This window comes from Lynx rufus, unplaced genomic scaffold, assembly GCF_022079265.1.
Source record: "Lynx rufus isolate CCGP_SWC_20201006 ecotype Redwood Valley unplaced genomic scaffold, mLynRuf1.p SCAF_7, whole genome shotgun sequence".
In the NCBI taxonomy this organism is placed as follows: Eukaryota; Metazoa; Chordata; class Mammalia; order Carnivora; family Felidae; genus Lynx; species Lynx rufus.
Window position 1 is genome coordinate 78405523 of NW_025814889.1, and position 15706 is coordinate 78421228.

The window sequence follows — 15706 nt, forward strand, 5'->3', positions numbered from 1 at the left end:
AAAACACTCTCCTTCCACCCTGGCCCTGTGCCCTCTGTGCCCTCCCATCTGAACTCAGGAGTAGGGGTAAATAGCTAGGAGTCCCCCAAGCTCTCTGTCACTTAAATATGGCTCTCTACCCTTTACCCCTAACAGGATGGTTTCCATGGGGAAGTGAACCAGGACTTCCCCTGCAGGCCCCGCCCCAAAGCCAGACACAGGGAGTAGGGAGGAGGCCTCCCTGTGCCCCCCCCAAAACTCCCAGTGATTTCCTCTAGGTGGGAGGGACCCACAGTTAGCGGCTGAGAACACCAAAGGGATCACATTTTATAGATGTTGCTGTACCCCCTCTCTTCTCCAGGGACCATGACCTTGGACTCCCTCAGGAGAGGCTTTCTGATGCTACTGATGGCCTTGGGCTTGACCCAGGGTAAGTACTTAGGGAAGCAGGCAGGGGACAGGGTCCTGGATAGAGAAAGGACCTTGCTCTTGCTCTTGCTGGGGCTGAATTTGAGGAGCTGGGGAGAGGGGGGCACCTAGGAGCTTGGCTGGAGAGTGGGAGGCAGGCTCAGTTAGACTAAATGCCCAGCTACCCCAACCCTTCTTTGCTGTCCTCCTGATCCAAACCCACAGGTTGGTGCCCTACCAGCCTCCATGGTGGGAACCTCCACCTGGGGGTGCAGAGGGTGAGGACATTGGCAGGGGGCACCTGGGAGACCCCTCAGGGTTGGGGCTGGGGGCCAGGGCTGGGCCTAGAACTGGGAGGGAAGGTCTTAGGATCAGGGAGGGGACAGAAGCCTGGTTCTCCTAGTGTCTGGGGGGTCAGGTTCTGGAGGGGAGGATAATCTAAGGATGGGACTGGAGGACCAAGGTCTCAGCGGGTGTGTTTGAGAGGTCAGAAGGGAGGGGCAGTGGGACAAGCATGGCTGTTAGTCTCTGCCTAGGAGTTGGGCCCAGAGTGGCTGAGCCTCCGCTGTGTCTCGCAGGAGACCCTGTGAAGCCCTCCCGGGGCCCGCTGGTGACCTGCATGTGTAAGAGTCCAACCTGCAGGGGGTCCACCTGCCAGGGGGCCTGGTGCATAGTAGTGCTGGTGCGGGAGGAGGGCGGACAACCCCAGGAGCATCGGGGCTGTGGGAGCCTGCACGAGGAGCTATGCAAGGGGCGTCCCACCGAGTTCGTCAACCACTACTGCTGCTACAGCCCCCTGTGCAACCAAAACGTGTCTCTGGCACTGGATGGTACGTGTGGCCACCCCAGCAACCCTTCCCTGTCTTCTTAGTCCCTGTCCTCCTTGCCCTGCCTCCAGCTCCTGCTCTGGCCAGGAGGGCGGGGGAGGAAGGACCCTGGGATATACCTGGCAGAGTGGCCAAATGGGGGGGAATCTGGCTTGGTGGAAGCTGGGCCTCAGTGTCCTCCCCGCCCCCTCCACCAGCCACCCAGACTCCTCCAGAACCGCCGAAAGTAGACGGCCAGCTGCCTCTGATCCTGGGCCCTGTGCTGGCCTTATTGGTCCTGGTGGCCCTGGCTGCCCTGGGCCTGTGGCATGTCCGGCGGCGGAGGCGGGAGAAGCAGAGGGGTCTGCACAGCGATCTGGGCGAGTCCAGCCTCATCCTGAAGGCGTCGGAGCAGGGGGACAGCATGCTGGGGGTACAAGCCTGGGGGTGCCTGGGACCCTGGGGGTGGGGGTTGGGTAGACGGGAGCCAGAGAATCAGATAGGAGCCAGACAGGAGCTGAGAAAGACTCAGTCACAGACACTCAGAGATCTGAGTCGGGGTGGGGGGTGGGGGGGAGATGCCCCTGGGCAAGGGAGGAGCCTGTAGGGACACAGCAGTGGGGGGCCCAGCTTAAGGAGGAAGAAATGGGCTGGGCCAGGTGGGGGCAGCCTCTCAATGGCCTCTCTCTACCCCCAGGATCTCCTGGACAGTGACTGCACCACGGGCAGTGGCTCAGGACTGCCCTTCCTGGTGCAGAGGACAGTGGCGCGGCAGGTGGCCCTGGTGGAGTGTGTAGGTGAGCAGTGGGTGAGCCTGGGCGATTGGACCGAGGGCTCCCATGAGCGCACAGGAGTGAGCAAGCTCTTGGCCTCTGAGTCTGGACCTCTGAGGCAGGACCAGGCCTGGGTCCAAATGGGAATTCTGCTGGGCAGGGAGTGGCTTGGAGATGGGTCAGGGCTAGATCCTTCTGTAGGTGCTGGCAGGAACAAGGCTAACGAGGGTGGGCCCGGATTAAGTTAAACATAAACATTAGAGGTTCTGCAATTGGGGTCAGTGCAGAATGAAGATGGGGGCTCTTCTGGGGATTCCCATGCCCAGGGGCTGTGTGTGCCCAGTATGTGACCCTCTCCCACCCCTCTGGCCATCGGATCAGGAAAGGGCCGCTACGGCGAGGTGTGGCGCGGCCTGTGGCATGGTGAGAGCGTGGCCATCAAGATCTTCTCTTCAAGGGATGAACAGTCCTGGTTCCGGGAGACCGAGATCTACAACACGGTGCTGCTCAGACACGACAACATTCTAGGCAAGCGGGGAATGCTAAGCCAGGCCGGGGTTCTCAGCACCCCACCCCCCCACTCCAGGCTGGAGTCCCTGGGCCTCGGGACAACCGACCTAGTCCTGAAGGACTCCCGTCAGCCCTCAGCTTCAATCGCTGACCCCAGCTTCCTCTCTGACCTAAGCCAGACCTGCCTCCACCCCAGCCCCAGCCCCAGCTTTGCCCTGACCCGATCAGTCTGGCCTCCCTTATCCCTAGCCCCTTGCCTGAGCCACCCGACCCTCTGCCCACAGGCTTTATCGCCTCGGACATGACTTCCCGCAATTCGAGCACGCAGCTGTGGCTCATCACGCACTACCACGAGCATGGGTCACTCTATGACTTTCTGCAGAGGCAGACGCTGGAGCCCCAGCTGGCCCTGAGGCTGGCTGTATCGGCTGCCTGCGGCCTGGCACACTTGCACGTGGAGATCTTCGGCACGCAGGGCAAACCGGCCATCGCCCACCGGGACCTCAAAAGCCGCAACGTGTTGGTCAAGAGCAACCTCCAGTGCTGCATCGCCGACCTGGGTGAGCTGCCCGGGTAGGGCGGGCCCTTCGCGGGGCGTGGGGTTCGAGCACTCTCCCCCTCACTAGGTTCTCTGCCTTTGCCTGTTCCTGAGTGTGGCGACGACTCAACTACTGATGGGCGCTTTAATCCCTCCAGGCATGTGTGTTGTCTCATTTCACCTCTGCGAGAGCCCCACAAGCTGCCTTGACGCTTTGCAAGCCCAGACTCCTTCCGGCATACCGCTCTGGCTCCAGGAGTTGGGAGAAAGGGGCAGGGCTCCAAGAACCTGGGTTCTCATCCTGGCTTCACTGACTGCATGGCTCCCCTCACCGGGCCTTGGGGTTCTGCTCTGTGAAATGGGCATAATTACACCTGCCTTGCCTGCTCACATCTCTCTGGGTCCTTGGGCACCTAGGAGAGCTACACGAGCAGAATATAACCCGGGCAGGTGGTTCTTCCGGTGGCTGCTGTCTCCCAGCCCGCCGCAGGGCAGGTCTCCATTCGCCTGCTACTCTATGTCTCACCATCTCTCTCCATCCCCAACTTGCCCCCCGCACCCCAGCCTCCGGGGCCACTCTGTGGGCTTGGGCGAGCGGCAGGAGTGACAGGCCTGGTACCCACAGGCCTGGCTGTGATGCACTCCCAGGGTAGTGATTACCTGGACATCGGAAACAACCCACGAGTGGGCACCAAGCGGTACATGGCTCCCGAGGTGCTGGAAGAGCAGATCCGCACCGACTGCTTCGAGTCCTACAAGTGGACAGACATCTGGGCCTTTGGCCTGGTGCTGTGGGAGATCGCCCGTCGGACCATTGTCAATGGTGAGGGCCCACCCCGCACAGGGTGGAGAAAGAGGGATGGGGCAGGTGGATAGACAAACAGACAGGCAGGAGACAGGGGCTTCCTGCCATGGCTGGTGCCCGTGGCATGAGGGTCGAGTTGAGTGACCGTTTAAGGTGTGGCTCTGCAAATCTATGAGTCTGGCTGTGAAATCTTGGATAAGTGATAGCAGCTAACTTTTATTGAGCTTAAATATGTGCCACGTGCCTTGCTATATGCACGGATGATCTTCTTTAATCATCGTGTGTTGGCAGGAGGTGGTATCACTTAGCGGTTAAGGGCATGGGCTGGGAATCAGACTGCCTGGGTTCAGTTCCTGATTATTACCACGGGCAGGTTACTTAACCTCTCTGTGCCTCCGTTTCATTTGGAGATGAGAATAAAAATAGTTTCTAGTATTGGCGCCCGGGTGGCTCAGTCGGTTAGGCGCCCGACTTTTGTTTTCGGCTCAGGTCATGATCTCACGGTTCATGAGTTCAAGCCCCGAGCCGGGCTCTGTGCCCTGCTTGGGAGTCTCTCCCTCTCTCTGCCCCTCCCCCTGCTCATGTACTCTTTCTCTCTCTAAATAAGTAAACATTAAAACAATTTTTTAAATAGTTTCTAATTGAGATAATCCTAGGACAGTATCTGGAGGTATTCTGGGGCTCAGTAAATACTAGCAGCAATTTATTGTAATAACGAATACCTGACATGGTATCATCCCCATTTCACAGATGAGGGTACTGAGGTACAGAATCTCAGCTGGCTAGAGGCAGTATCGGGTTCTGAAACCAGGCCAATATGACTCTGGGGCTAGTGCTCTTTATCACTGGGCTACTTAAACCTCTTTGGTCCTTGGTTTCTTTGCTATAAAAATGCAGGATATAATAGTGTCTGCACTGCCTGCTTATCGCTGCCTCATTATTACACATGGGCGCCTTTGGAGGGGCTAGGAACAGTTGGAGGGACCTCAGCCTTGCTGGGGCAGACCTGTGGCTGGTGCCCTGCAGCCCTGGACCAGGTGGGGAGGCTTGTCAGTCTTTGTGGAGGCTGTCTGTGGGGAGGGATTGCCGGAGGTCCTGACAGGTTGGGGCCAACCTCAGGATATAACTGGAGCTCCGTTCCTTGGGGACAGGGACATTCTCATTTCCTGAGCATCCGCTAGGAGCCAGCCCCATGCCAGCCTTCTTTTACCCTCAGCGCTGACTGGTAGAGAGAGGCCAGAGTGGGGCCAGTCCCTCTGGGAGACTCTGGAGGGGCTCAGATTCCTGCCCCTTCAGACGTACACTCCCAGAGTAGGCTCTGAACACTAGGGTTGGGGAAGGGGGCACCTGGAAGGAGCCGAGACCCCCTGGGCCAGGCTGCAGGCAGGATGAGAAGGCTGGACCGGCCAGGGCCGCAAGGGAGGCTGACCGCAGGCTCCTGGGGCGGAGGGAAGCTCTGTCAGCCCCACACAGATTCGTGGCGCATTATAAACACTGTAATCTGGTGTCAGCCCCGGCACTGATTAAAGGCCCATTAGACACGCTCAGGCCTCTGCGCAGCACTGATTAGGGCTCGAGAGGCGCAGGGGCCGGCCTGGAAGCCCGCCATGGGGAGAACAGCTGGCGCGGGCCCTCCTGAGGTTGCGGCTGTGTGGCCACGGCCCCCAGCCTCAGGCTGGGAAGCAGGGGGGCCCGGGGCGCCTTGTCTAGGTCTGGCCTCTTCTGCCTGTGCTGTCTGCAGCCCCACAGGCATCATTTTCAGAAGGCTCCTCCTCAGGGACAGTGAGGAGAGGTAGTACTGCCCGCTAAGGGGTCAGCGAGGCCTGTGCCGTGTCTGAGAGTGGGTGGGTGTTACTTGGAGCCGGGTGAAGATCCCTTTCTCCTTGTGCCACGTCCCTCCGCACCCCGCAGCAGGCCAGCTTCTCTCTCTTAAGTATAGCTTGGAGGTCAAGAGCACAGGCTTTGGTTAGACTTCCTGGGCTCGAATCTTAGCTCGGTCACTCACTGCCTGTGTGATCTCAGACAAGTGTCTTAACCTCTCTGGCCTCAATTACATCGTTCATAAAGTGGAGCTAATAGCATGACTTACTCAGAGGGTTGTTGTGAAGATTTAATGCAGTGCAGTTAGGACCGTGCCTGACACAGGGAACGTGCCCAGTAAATGTTTTTATCGGGCATCTGTGATGGTTGGGGCCTGGGAGCAGTGCCCAGACCCCGGGCAGGAGGCAGCCACAGAAAGACTGAAACAAGGTCTGGCCTGGCAATCCAATGAGACGAGTTCAAGTCTTTTTCTTTTTAAAATACTTTTATATAGTTTATGTATTTATTTTGAGAGAGAGGGCAAACATGAGTGGGGGAGGGGCAGAGAGCGAGAGGGATAGAGAGACCGTCTCAAGCAGGCTCCACACTGTCTGCGTGAAGCCTGATTCGGGGGCTGGAACTCACAAACCATGAGATCGTGACCCGAGCCGATGTCAGACACTTAACTGAGTGAGCCACCCAGGTGCCCCAAGGTGAGTTTAAATCTTGACTCTACCCTTACTAGCTGTGTCACCTGGGGCTCAACGCCTCTGAGCATCGGTTTCTTCATCTGTAAAATAGGGGTAATGATAATACCCATCGCGTTGGGTTGTCGTGAAGGCTAACAAAAGGAAGCATTGAAGTGTTTATAGCACAATGCCTGGCACATGGCGAGTGCAAAATTAGCAGTAATTATCATTATTGGTGTACGTATCGATTATGTCATAGCATCCCTCTCAGGGGTAGCATGGGTCAGACACCTGGTTTTCCGGACCGTGGAACAGAAGATGGGCAAGCCTCTCCTCAGGGTGGTGTGGGGCCTTCTTGGGGTGCTGAGTGACTGTTCCCCCCCCCCCATCCTCAGGCATCGTGGAGGACTACCGGCCACCCTTCTATGACGTGGTGCCCAATGATCCCAGCTTTGAGGACATGAAGAAGGTGGTGTGTGTTGATCAGCAGACCCCTACCATCCCCAACCGGCTGACCGCAGACCCGGTGAGGCCTCCCTGGGGGCTGGGATGGCACGGGGCGGTGGCTCACGGCTAGGACTTCTGGCCCCGGGAACTTGTGCCTCAGGTGTCTGTTCACCTGGATCGATTCTGGAGGGTGGATTCCAGGGTCTGTCCGGGGGTACTCTGACCTCCCACATCCGTGGCCTGTGGACCCCTGAAATGTTGGATTTTTAGAACCCTCCATTTTGCCTGAAAAGGCAGAGTCTCTCTGCCACGTTTCTTGCTATGGAGTTTTTGTTGTTGCTGTTTGTTTTCGTTTTTTTCTCTAAACACTCCACATACATATATAAGACACAGGCACATGTGTATGTAAACACATACAGGCATGCACATGCTTCTACATAAACATATACTCACAGATACATATGCATGCACATATATGCCAGACGGTTGGCCCTGTGAAGACAAAGAACATGCCTCCTTCGCTGCCTTGTATCCCAGCTATCTATCACAGTGCCTGGCTCAGAACGCCCAACAAATGTTTATTGAAGGAATGAATATGCATGTATATACATACATGTACATAGACACGTGTTTCTGCACAACATGCGTATCCATAAAAAGCCACGCATAGGCAGTACTGTGCACGCACACATCATATACACTCCCTGTCGGGAACTAACTTGAGTTCTGAGGCAGAGGTGCTGCTCGTTCAGTCTCAGACCACTCAGCTTCCTGGGACCCTTCTCCAGTATCCACGGGGCCCTGCCAGGGAGTCCCTCCCTCCGCACTGGAGTCCAGCCGCACGGGGCACGTGGAGGCTCCGAGGCTTGCATGTCTCCCCTTCCTCGGATCTTGGCGGAGGTGGGGGGTGGGTGGGGGTAAGGTGTTCCCCAGACACTCTTCACCGAAGGGGCCTGAGTGCCCCCGAAGGGCTGAGTTACAGCTCTCTTTCTGTCCCGCCTGCCACCTTCCACCCTTCGTCACTCCACTGTCTTCCCCTTCCATCTTTCGTCTTTCTCCTCTCCTGCCCTCCGTTCCCTTTCTTACCACTCTGTCTTTCCTCTGCCCTTCCTCGATGCTCTTATCTCCCCCATCCGGTCCTTTCTGTACCGCTTAATGTCCCCCCATTTGGGCGCTGCCCCCTTTTCACCACCTGCTTTTCATCTTCCCTGATCTGTGTCTCTGATTCCTCCCCTCTGCCTCTCCCTGCCCCCCCTCCCCCCACAGGTCCTCTCAGGCCTGGCTCAGATGATGCGGGAGTGCTGGTACCCCAACCCTTCTGCCCGCCTCACAGCTCTGCGGATCAAGAAGACACTACAGAAACTCAGCAACGGTCTCGAGAAGCCCAAAGTGATTCGCTAGCCACAGGCCTGAAGCCTGACTCCCCTGTACCTGCAGTGCGTGTGGGGTGGGTGGCAGACGGTGGGTGCCCTGTCTGGGTAGAGGTGGCGTGAGTACGCGTGCTGGGGAGGAGGGTGCCCCTCTCTGGGCCGCTGTGCCCGCCTGCCGGCTCATCCAGCCAAAAATACAGCTGGGCTGAAACCCGATCCCCCGCCGTCTGGCCGCGCAGAGCAGCAGGCTCCCTGACGCCTGGCTCTCTCCCCACCCTCACGCCCTGGGGCGCAGCCCCTACCACCCCCAGGATAGGATGCAAAAGAGGCCCCAGAGCCAGGGTGGCCAGGCCAGGGAATCCCAGTCCCCGGGCCCAGAGCCTAGGCCTGCACTTTACCCCCTGCCCTCAGTTAACCCCACTGCCCCACCAGACCTGCCCGGGTGACACAGGGCCTTGTCCAGCCTTCAGTAGACATCCTGCCCTGCCAGGTCTCAGCCTCTGGCACAAGCCCGACAGACATCCAGGGCCCGTCATTTTCTCTGTGTGGGTTTCTATCTCAGCTCTATGAGGCCTGGGGCCTCTGTCTCCGGGACAAGACCCCACCAGCTGAGCACCAGCCGCCAACCATCTGGGAGAGCTGGGGCCCGGATCCTGGGCCCCTCCCCCACCTCCATCCTAGCTGCCTTATTAGGGCATTCCACCCAGGGAGTCCTGCTGCAGGTGTGGCAGGGTCAGAGGACAGTGCAGAGGTAGCAGGTCAGACGGGTGAGGCCCAGGACTTTCGGACTAACTGAAAGCTTGGCTTTCAGAAGCCCAGCACAGCTGGGGAAAGACTCAGCTGGGAGTCAGGAGACTCAGGTTCTGGTCCTAGGTAATTGCTCTACGTGACAAGAATGAGGCCTTCACTGTCCCAGGACCTTCACTGTCCCACAGTCCTGATGTCCTCTGAGGTTTCTTTGAAATTTCACCCGGTGTCAGAGCTCAGTTCATCAGTCCCTTCTGCTCCTTTTGCCCCCCAGCCCCTGGCAATTTGCCTCCAGATGGGGATTTGAAAAGAACTTTACCTGAGGCCACGAGTGCCTGAAGGGCCTCCTAGACTAATTCTACAAGCTCCAGTTCCTGCCTTAACTCAAACCAGCCACCATCCTTGGGCCCAGACAACCCTGGGCCTTTGGGCACGCAAGCCGGCCGCTCACCCCACTCTGTGGCTTAGCCTTCTCTGTCCAGGACTGAGAAGGGCTGAGGGCCGGCTTCCTGCAGGGCCTCTGAGGCTCAGAAGAAATTTGGCTCCAGCCAGCAAGCCTCCAGCACCCAGTTTCCTGCTCTCCACTGGTCCCTGGCCCAGGCCCACAGTCTTGGCCAGACCCCAGACCATGTGTGTCTAAGAAGACCCTGATGGCTGTGGAGAAACACGTGGAATGTTCAGCATTTGGCAATGTCAAGGGTGTATGTCCATGTGATGGAGAGGTTACCCCAAAGCCTGGGCTGGTGGATGGGAGGTAGAGCCTCAGGTTTGTGGGGTGGGAGGGCTCAGGCTAGGGATGAGGACAGTCCCAAGCTCAGAAGACCTGGCCTCTCAGCCCTTAGGACAGGGAAGGACCCACCATTCTCCACAGGAGGTGACAAAAACAGCCTCCTTCCCTCCCGCTGCAAATGACCCAGCACCCCCCCCCCTCCCGTCTGCCCCCACCCAGGGGCGGCTTGCGTGCACCATGGCATTTTCCCAGGCCTGGCTCCCTGAGTTGTGCAAGGCCCGAAGGAGAACCAGGAAGTGAAACTGGTGAAAACAGAAAGTGAGAGGGACCTGTTAGGTTCTCAGATGATCACAGGGCAGTTTACTTCCCAGCAGTTTTGCGTCTTCTGGTTACTGGAACCCGCTCAGCCCAGGAGTCAGTCCTCCCCATGACAGATTTTATCTCTGCTGGATTTGGGAGCAAAGAGGTTCCTCCTGGGACTCCAAAGGCAGCAGCTCTCCAGAGGCTGGAAAATGCCTGAGGGGGTGAAGGTCTGAGGCGGGAAGTGGAGTGACAGGGGCCGGCTAACGGCCGGTGGTCAGGGATGGAAAGAGGCTTTGGTGAGAGCAGAGCACCCGGTGCTTCCGTCTGAATGCAGGAAGGTGTGCCAGGGCCCAAATTATAGCCTCTTACCTGGAGATCCTGCTTGTGGGAGCACTCAGCTCGTGCTCAGCACACAGTAGGTCCTAAATAAACCATGGTCCAATCTCGAGCTCCTGCTGAATCTTGCTAAGCTGGTTCCTCTGCAGTGGCTCGTCGCAGAGGGAACCAGAAGGGACAGGGAAGGAGCGGGTCCCTGAGTATCATGCCCGGTGTTTGCCCTTCACGCACAAGTCACAAGTTCGCGCAGTATCATTCCCCCCCCCACGCCCGCCCGCGGCCCAAATCTCAGTTCTGCCCCTGAGCAGACAGATCGAGGCGTCCGCCACATCGCCCTCTGCTGGCCAAAGGCTGCCGGGCGGCCGCCGCCCGCCCCGCCCCGCCCCGCCCCTGCGCAGGCACCCGCGGGCCCTTCCCCGGGCTGGACCGCCTTCTGCGCGTCCGGCGTGCACGTGCGTGAGCTGCGCCGGGTCTCAGTCTGCAGGGACTGTCCCCCGAAAACCTAGGAAGGCGCTCTTTTGTGTCTTCACTCAGAGGCAGCTTGGACCCGTCTGCCTCGATTTTTCTCTGTTCTCAAGTCCCTCCCCAAATGGGGCCCCCACCTTGCCGGGAGTCGGCCCTCACCCCTGGACTGGTAAGGACCTCACCATCCTCGGAGACCCATCTTGGCGTCCTGGGCTTGGAAAACACCTCCCACCACCCCCAACCCCGGGACAGTGGGGGCAAGGACGTGCCATGTGGGAGAAAGGTACTGCAAGAAGTAGAGAAGGGACTCGTCCATCTGACTTCTCAGCCCAGAAAAATCTGTGCCTTTGTATCAGAGGCCCTGTTAGGGAACCGCAGAAAGGGTGCCCTGATTGTATCACAGAGGACCGACCCTATGTCCTGCGGCCCCCCAGTTGGCCTTATGCCTAGAGCCTGCTACAGCCTCCCGGTGCCTGTGTCCATGGAGCTCCCCACAACAGACAGTGCCCTCCTCCCCAGAGGACCTCTCAGACCAGCTTTGTGGAAATTGGAGCGTTCCTGGTGTCCCACAAAGGCAGCCTTTCCCCTCCCTGTGGCCACCCGACCTGGTCCTTACATCTCCACCCTGATGTCCACATTGTGGTTGGCTATGGCTGGGGTGGGACAAAGGAGGATTGGCTCATTGCCCTCCAGGGGTAGAAGAGTCCTTGGGATGTCACCGTGCCCTTGGGAGGTGCCATGTAGAGCCTAGGGAACCTGCCTGCCTGTGGAAGAAAGAAACCCATTGACTTCTTTAGTGTTTTGCTCTACTTTCCTGGGGGACCCCAAACTCTAATGTCCTTACCTGTGCGAAGAGGGAGAGGATTGTCTGTGTAATAAGGACCCTCCCTAGGAGTGATGAGTGCCTGTAACATGCCCAAGTGGGGGGGTGAAGGTGGTCTCTAGAGCATGGGCTTTGAGGCTGAGGACCAACCTTCCCCTGCCAGGGCCTCGCGGTACCCAGGCCTTCAAGGACAATTCTCCCTTCCTCCCAGTCACCAATCTCCCTCAGGCCCACCCCACATCACCTTCAAGGAGGGTGCTGTGCTTCTCCAACTCCTCACTTGCATCAAGATTAACAGACCAAGACGTAACAGTCCTCATGTGTAAAAGACCCAGGCCTGGGGCTGGAGTGGAGGGGTGCCCGTCCTGAGTCCAGTCTCCCAGGTTGGGGACTGATGCGAACTGCCGTCGTCACTCTAGGTGGGCGACTCTTGGAAGGAGCTGCTAACACCAGGGCCACATTCAGTTTGCTAGAAATAGAGACAGAGGGCTTCTTGACTTTGCATATAATTTGCATAATGTCATAGACACAGTCTATTTTCAGGCAGATTTCAGGTTAAAGTGTTGTCACTGCTGCCCTGCGGGGTGTCACGTCTGGATGAGTCTCTTCTCTGTTCTTTCTCACCCACCCACTCTTACTGACCTAGATCCCAACTGGAGGCGCAAGTGGTGAGGTGAGAGGGAAGAGTGGGGTTGTCCGGGGAGACACAAGGACAGGGCAAGAGGCACGCTGGAATTTCCAAAAGCAGAGTGTGGCCTCTCAAGAGCAACTGGTAGGCAAGAGGGCCAGGAAGTGGGCAGCAAGGTGGCCCAAGCTCTGTTCTACAGAAACCTTTCCTGTCTCTCCTCACCAGGGGAACAGCCAGTTCTCATACTCTTGGTTCAGTCGTCTGCCAGTCTGAAGAAAGACGCCTAGATAAACCTGTTCCTCTGAGCCACCCATAAAGCCTTGCTTGGCCCAGATATCCCTCTTGGGCGTTTATTTTCAGCACCAAGATTTGATCTTAGCGTCCCGTGAAACCTGACCCTCAGTCTGTCCCTCTCCTGGGAGCCCCGTCTGGGAAACCAGTAGCCTGGAGTGAGGATCCGTGTTTTTTAAAGCCCCTGGCACATAGTAGGAGGTTAATCAGTGCTCGAGCCCCTCTCCTCCCTTCATCTAGAAGTCGTGCCAAGTACCTAATTGTCCCAGGCCTGGAGGCCCAGCACAGGTGCCATCCTCTGAGGGCTGAAGGCAAACACAGTAGAAGGGCCAACTGGGGCGATTGTCATTAAGTCGTCTGTGACCTTGGTAGGTCATTTGGCCTCTCCTCAGCTAGAAAGGAGGGGGTTTGTGGGTTTTAGGGATAAGGGCAATTCTTACTTCATGGCTTGAGCTGTTTGGTGACTTGTCCTTGGTCATGGAGGGCTAGAGGTGGAGCCCCACCCTCCTGCAGACCTTTGGCCTCAGGGCCGGTCTGGTGTGCTGTCTTACTGTGTAGACCTAAGGATTCACCAGATGCCAAGGCCAAGAGCCTTACTGGGTCCTGGCAATCATGAGGCCGTTCGGTCAGGCTGGACAGCAGCAGTGCATTACCCAGAATTCCCAATCCCTGGCGTCCAGTCCCCCTGGACCTGCCCTGTCCCCTTAGGCAGGCGTTTCCTGTTGATAAGAAGCTCAGTCACAAACACTGATAAAGAGATGAAAAAAGGAAATTGACGGGCTTGGGTATAATGGGCACTTCGTCTGCCTTTTCTACCTTATTCCTTCTCCCGGTGTTCCTCCCCCACTGCTTCCCAGAACTGAGGGGGAAAACATGCCCCCCACCTCCACTCTGGGCCCTATTTTGTAGTTTCCAGGAATTTGGCCTTACAGAGCCCTTAGAAGCAGGACCTAGCTTGACCTGGTGGGGGTGGGGGCAGGGTCAGAGCTCAGAGGCAGGAAGCACTGGGTGCTGTGAGGCCCCCTAGCCTAGGGAGAAGGGCAGGGGCAGCAGGAAGGAAGGACGGTCAGGCACAGGTTGCATCTGTGACCTTCCTCTCCCTCCTCCCCACAGAGGCCTGGCTCCAAGTAGTGGTTATAGGTGGCTGCGTAGTCTATAATTAGTGGATTTTCCATAATTTTAGTCTTAGGCTCATTACTGGGAAATCTCATTAATTTTGACTCTACCAATTTGGAATCTGTGATCCTTCAAGACAAGAAGCCGGACTGATGTTCAGAAAAATGAAAGCAAACAAGCTTGCAAAGCATGCCAGTCTGCCCTCTTTGGGTCTGGATTTGTAAACTCAGCTGGACCAAGGCAGTTTTTCTCGAGCGCCCCTGCCCACAGTTAAGATGACCTTTCGCCAGGTGGGTGATGAGGTTTTTATCCACCATTTAGGCTTCAAGTAGGGGTTGCTCACGGACAGAGGTGTTCTAAAGACTTCTGTTCAATACTTCTCTTTTCTTCCTCCCCAGAGATGTAATTCCTTTTTTTTTTTTTTTAGGTTTTTTTTTTTTTTTTAACGTTTATTTATTTTTGAGAGACAGAGAGAGACGGAGCCTGAGCGGGGAAGGAGCAGAGAGAGAGGGAGACACAGAATCCGAAGCAGGCTTCAGGCTCTGAGCCGTCAGCAGAGCCCGACGCGGGGCTTGAACTCACGAACCGCGAGATCATGACTTGAGCCGAAGTCGGTGCTTAACCGACTGAGATGTAATTCCTTAATAAAACAGGCAAACATAGGAGTGGAATAGATGGTTCTCTGAATGGCCGGAGTTTAAAAGGAAAACCACAGCCACGTGCCACTTGGTGACTTTCTCCTGAATTCTGGACCGTTTCCGGTCCTTGTTCCCACCTGACCAGGGTCTTCCCCTGGCTTTGGTCCCTCATATCTTTCGTTGCACTTCTGATACCTGAGGAAGGAGCAGAGTAGCGAGGAGCAACGGTTTTCATCCTAGTCAAGATTCCAGCTGGATTTCTTTTTAATAATTCAACAAATTTATTCTTAATTTTGTATGGAAGAATATAAATTCCTAACAAGCTGTATCAATTTCCCCCTTATTTTAGGTGACTTTTGGAATAGTTTATACATTCACATGGTTCAAAACCAAAGTACCAAAAGTCTCCCTTCCATCCTTGTCTCCCATTCCCTGACCCCCAGAGAAATTACCAATCTTAGGTTTTTATGCTTCTGTCCCTTCAGAGTTTATATATGTAACGTATGTATTTTTAATATATATATATTTAAAAATTTTTTTTTCCAACGTTTTTATTTATTTTTGGGACAGAGAGAGACAGAGCATGAACGGGGGAGGGGCAGAGAGAGAGAGGGAGACACAGAATCGGAAGCAGGCTCCAGGCTCCGAGCCATCAGCCCAGAGCCTGACGCGGGGCTCGAACTCACGGACCGCGAGATTGTGACCTGGCTGAAGTCGGACGCTTAACCGACTGCGCCACCCAGGCGCCCCTATATATTTTTAAATTAAGCAAAGAGTACTTTATTTTTTTTTAATGTGTATTTATTTTTGAGAGAGAGAGAGACAGAGCATGAGCGGGGGAGGAGCAGAGAGAGAGGGAGATAGAATCGGAAGCAGGCTCCAGGCTCTGAGCTGTCAGCACAGAGCCCGATGTGGGGCTCGAACTCACAAACTGCGAGATCACGACCTGAGCCGAAGTCAGACGCCCAACTGACTGCGCCACCCAGGCGCCCCTATATTTTTAATATTTACATATATATATCTATATAGATATATATGTGAACTTAATATGGAGCCTGTCCCACTCTACCTTTTATACAAAAGTAGCATATATTTTTTTAAGTTTATTTATTTTGAGAGAGAGAAAGCATGAGCGGATGAGAGGCAGAGAGAGAGGGAGAGAGAATCCCAAGCAGGCCCTGTGCTGTCAGCCTGGAGCCTGATGCAGCGCTCGAACCCATGAACTGTGAGATCATGACCTGAGCCAAGATCAAGAGTCGGACTGTTAACAAACTGAGCCACCCAGGCGCCCCCAAAAGTAGCATGTTATATACACTATTCTACACCTTATTTTTTTCACTTAATAATATATCTTGGAAATTTTTCCATATTGGCAGATAGAGAGCTTTCTTTTTCTTCCTTGCCTTTTCTTCCTTTTCTTTTCTTTCCTTCTTTCCTTTTCTTTTCTGTATTCATTTTATTCTGCTGTTTATATTTTTTATTAAAAAAATTTTTTTAACGTTTA

At 55.7% G+C, this 15706-nt stretch overlaps 1 protein-coding gene across 2 annotated transcripts; it reads left to right on the plus strand.

Annotated features, from left to right (window-relative positions):
* Positions 1–290: 290 nt before the first annotated feature.
* ACVRL1 (activin A receptor like type 1) lies at positions 291–10353 on the plus strand. Of its 2 annotated transcripts, XM_047066822.1 has the most exons (9): positions 291–409; positions 966–1217; positions 1412–1626; positions 1891–1990; positions 2348–2494; positions 2761–3036; positions 3640–3837; positions 6704–6834; positions 8022–10353. In XM_047066822.1, exons 1-9 carry the CDS (start codon positions 313–315, stop codon positions 8154–8156), a joined length of 1551 nt encoding a protein of 516 aa, XP_046922778.1. In that variant the 5' UTR covers positions 291–312; the 3' UTR covers positions 8157–10353. The 2 variants fall into 2 exon arrangements, with proteins under 2 accessions (XP_046922778.1, XP_046922779.1); XM_047066823.1 differs by lacking the exons at positions 3640–3837; positions 6704–6834; positions 8022–10353 and adding an exon at positions 3173–3631.
* Positions 10354–15706: the final 5353 nt, after the last annotated feature.

What these genes read in the sequence shown, in the direction of transcription:
- ACVRL1 (XM_047066822.1), top strand. Translation starts at nt 313, where the DNA reads ATGTTGCTGTACCCCCTCTCTTCTCCAGGGACCATGACCTTGGACTCC. An exon ending in GGCCTTGGGCTTGACCCAGG is followed by an intron (nt 410 to 965) that starts GTAAGTACTTAG and finishes TGTGTCTCGCAG; the next exon opens with GAGACCCTGTGAAGCCCTCC. An exon ending in GGCCCTGGTGGAGTGTGTAG is followed by an intron (nt 1,991 to 2,347) that starts GTGAGCAGTGGG and finishes CCATCGGATCAG; the next exon opens with GAAAGGGCCGCTACGGCGAG.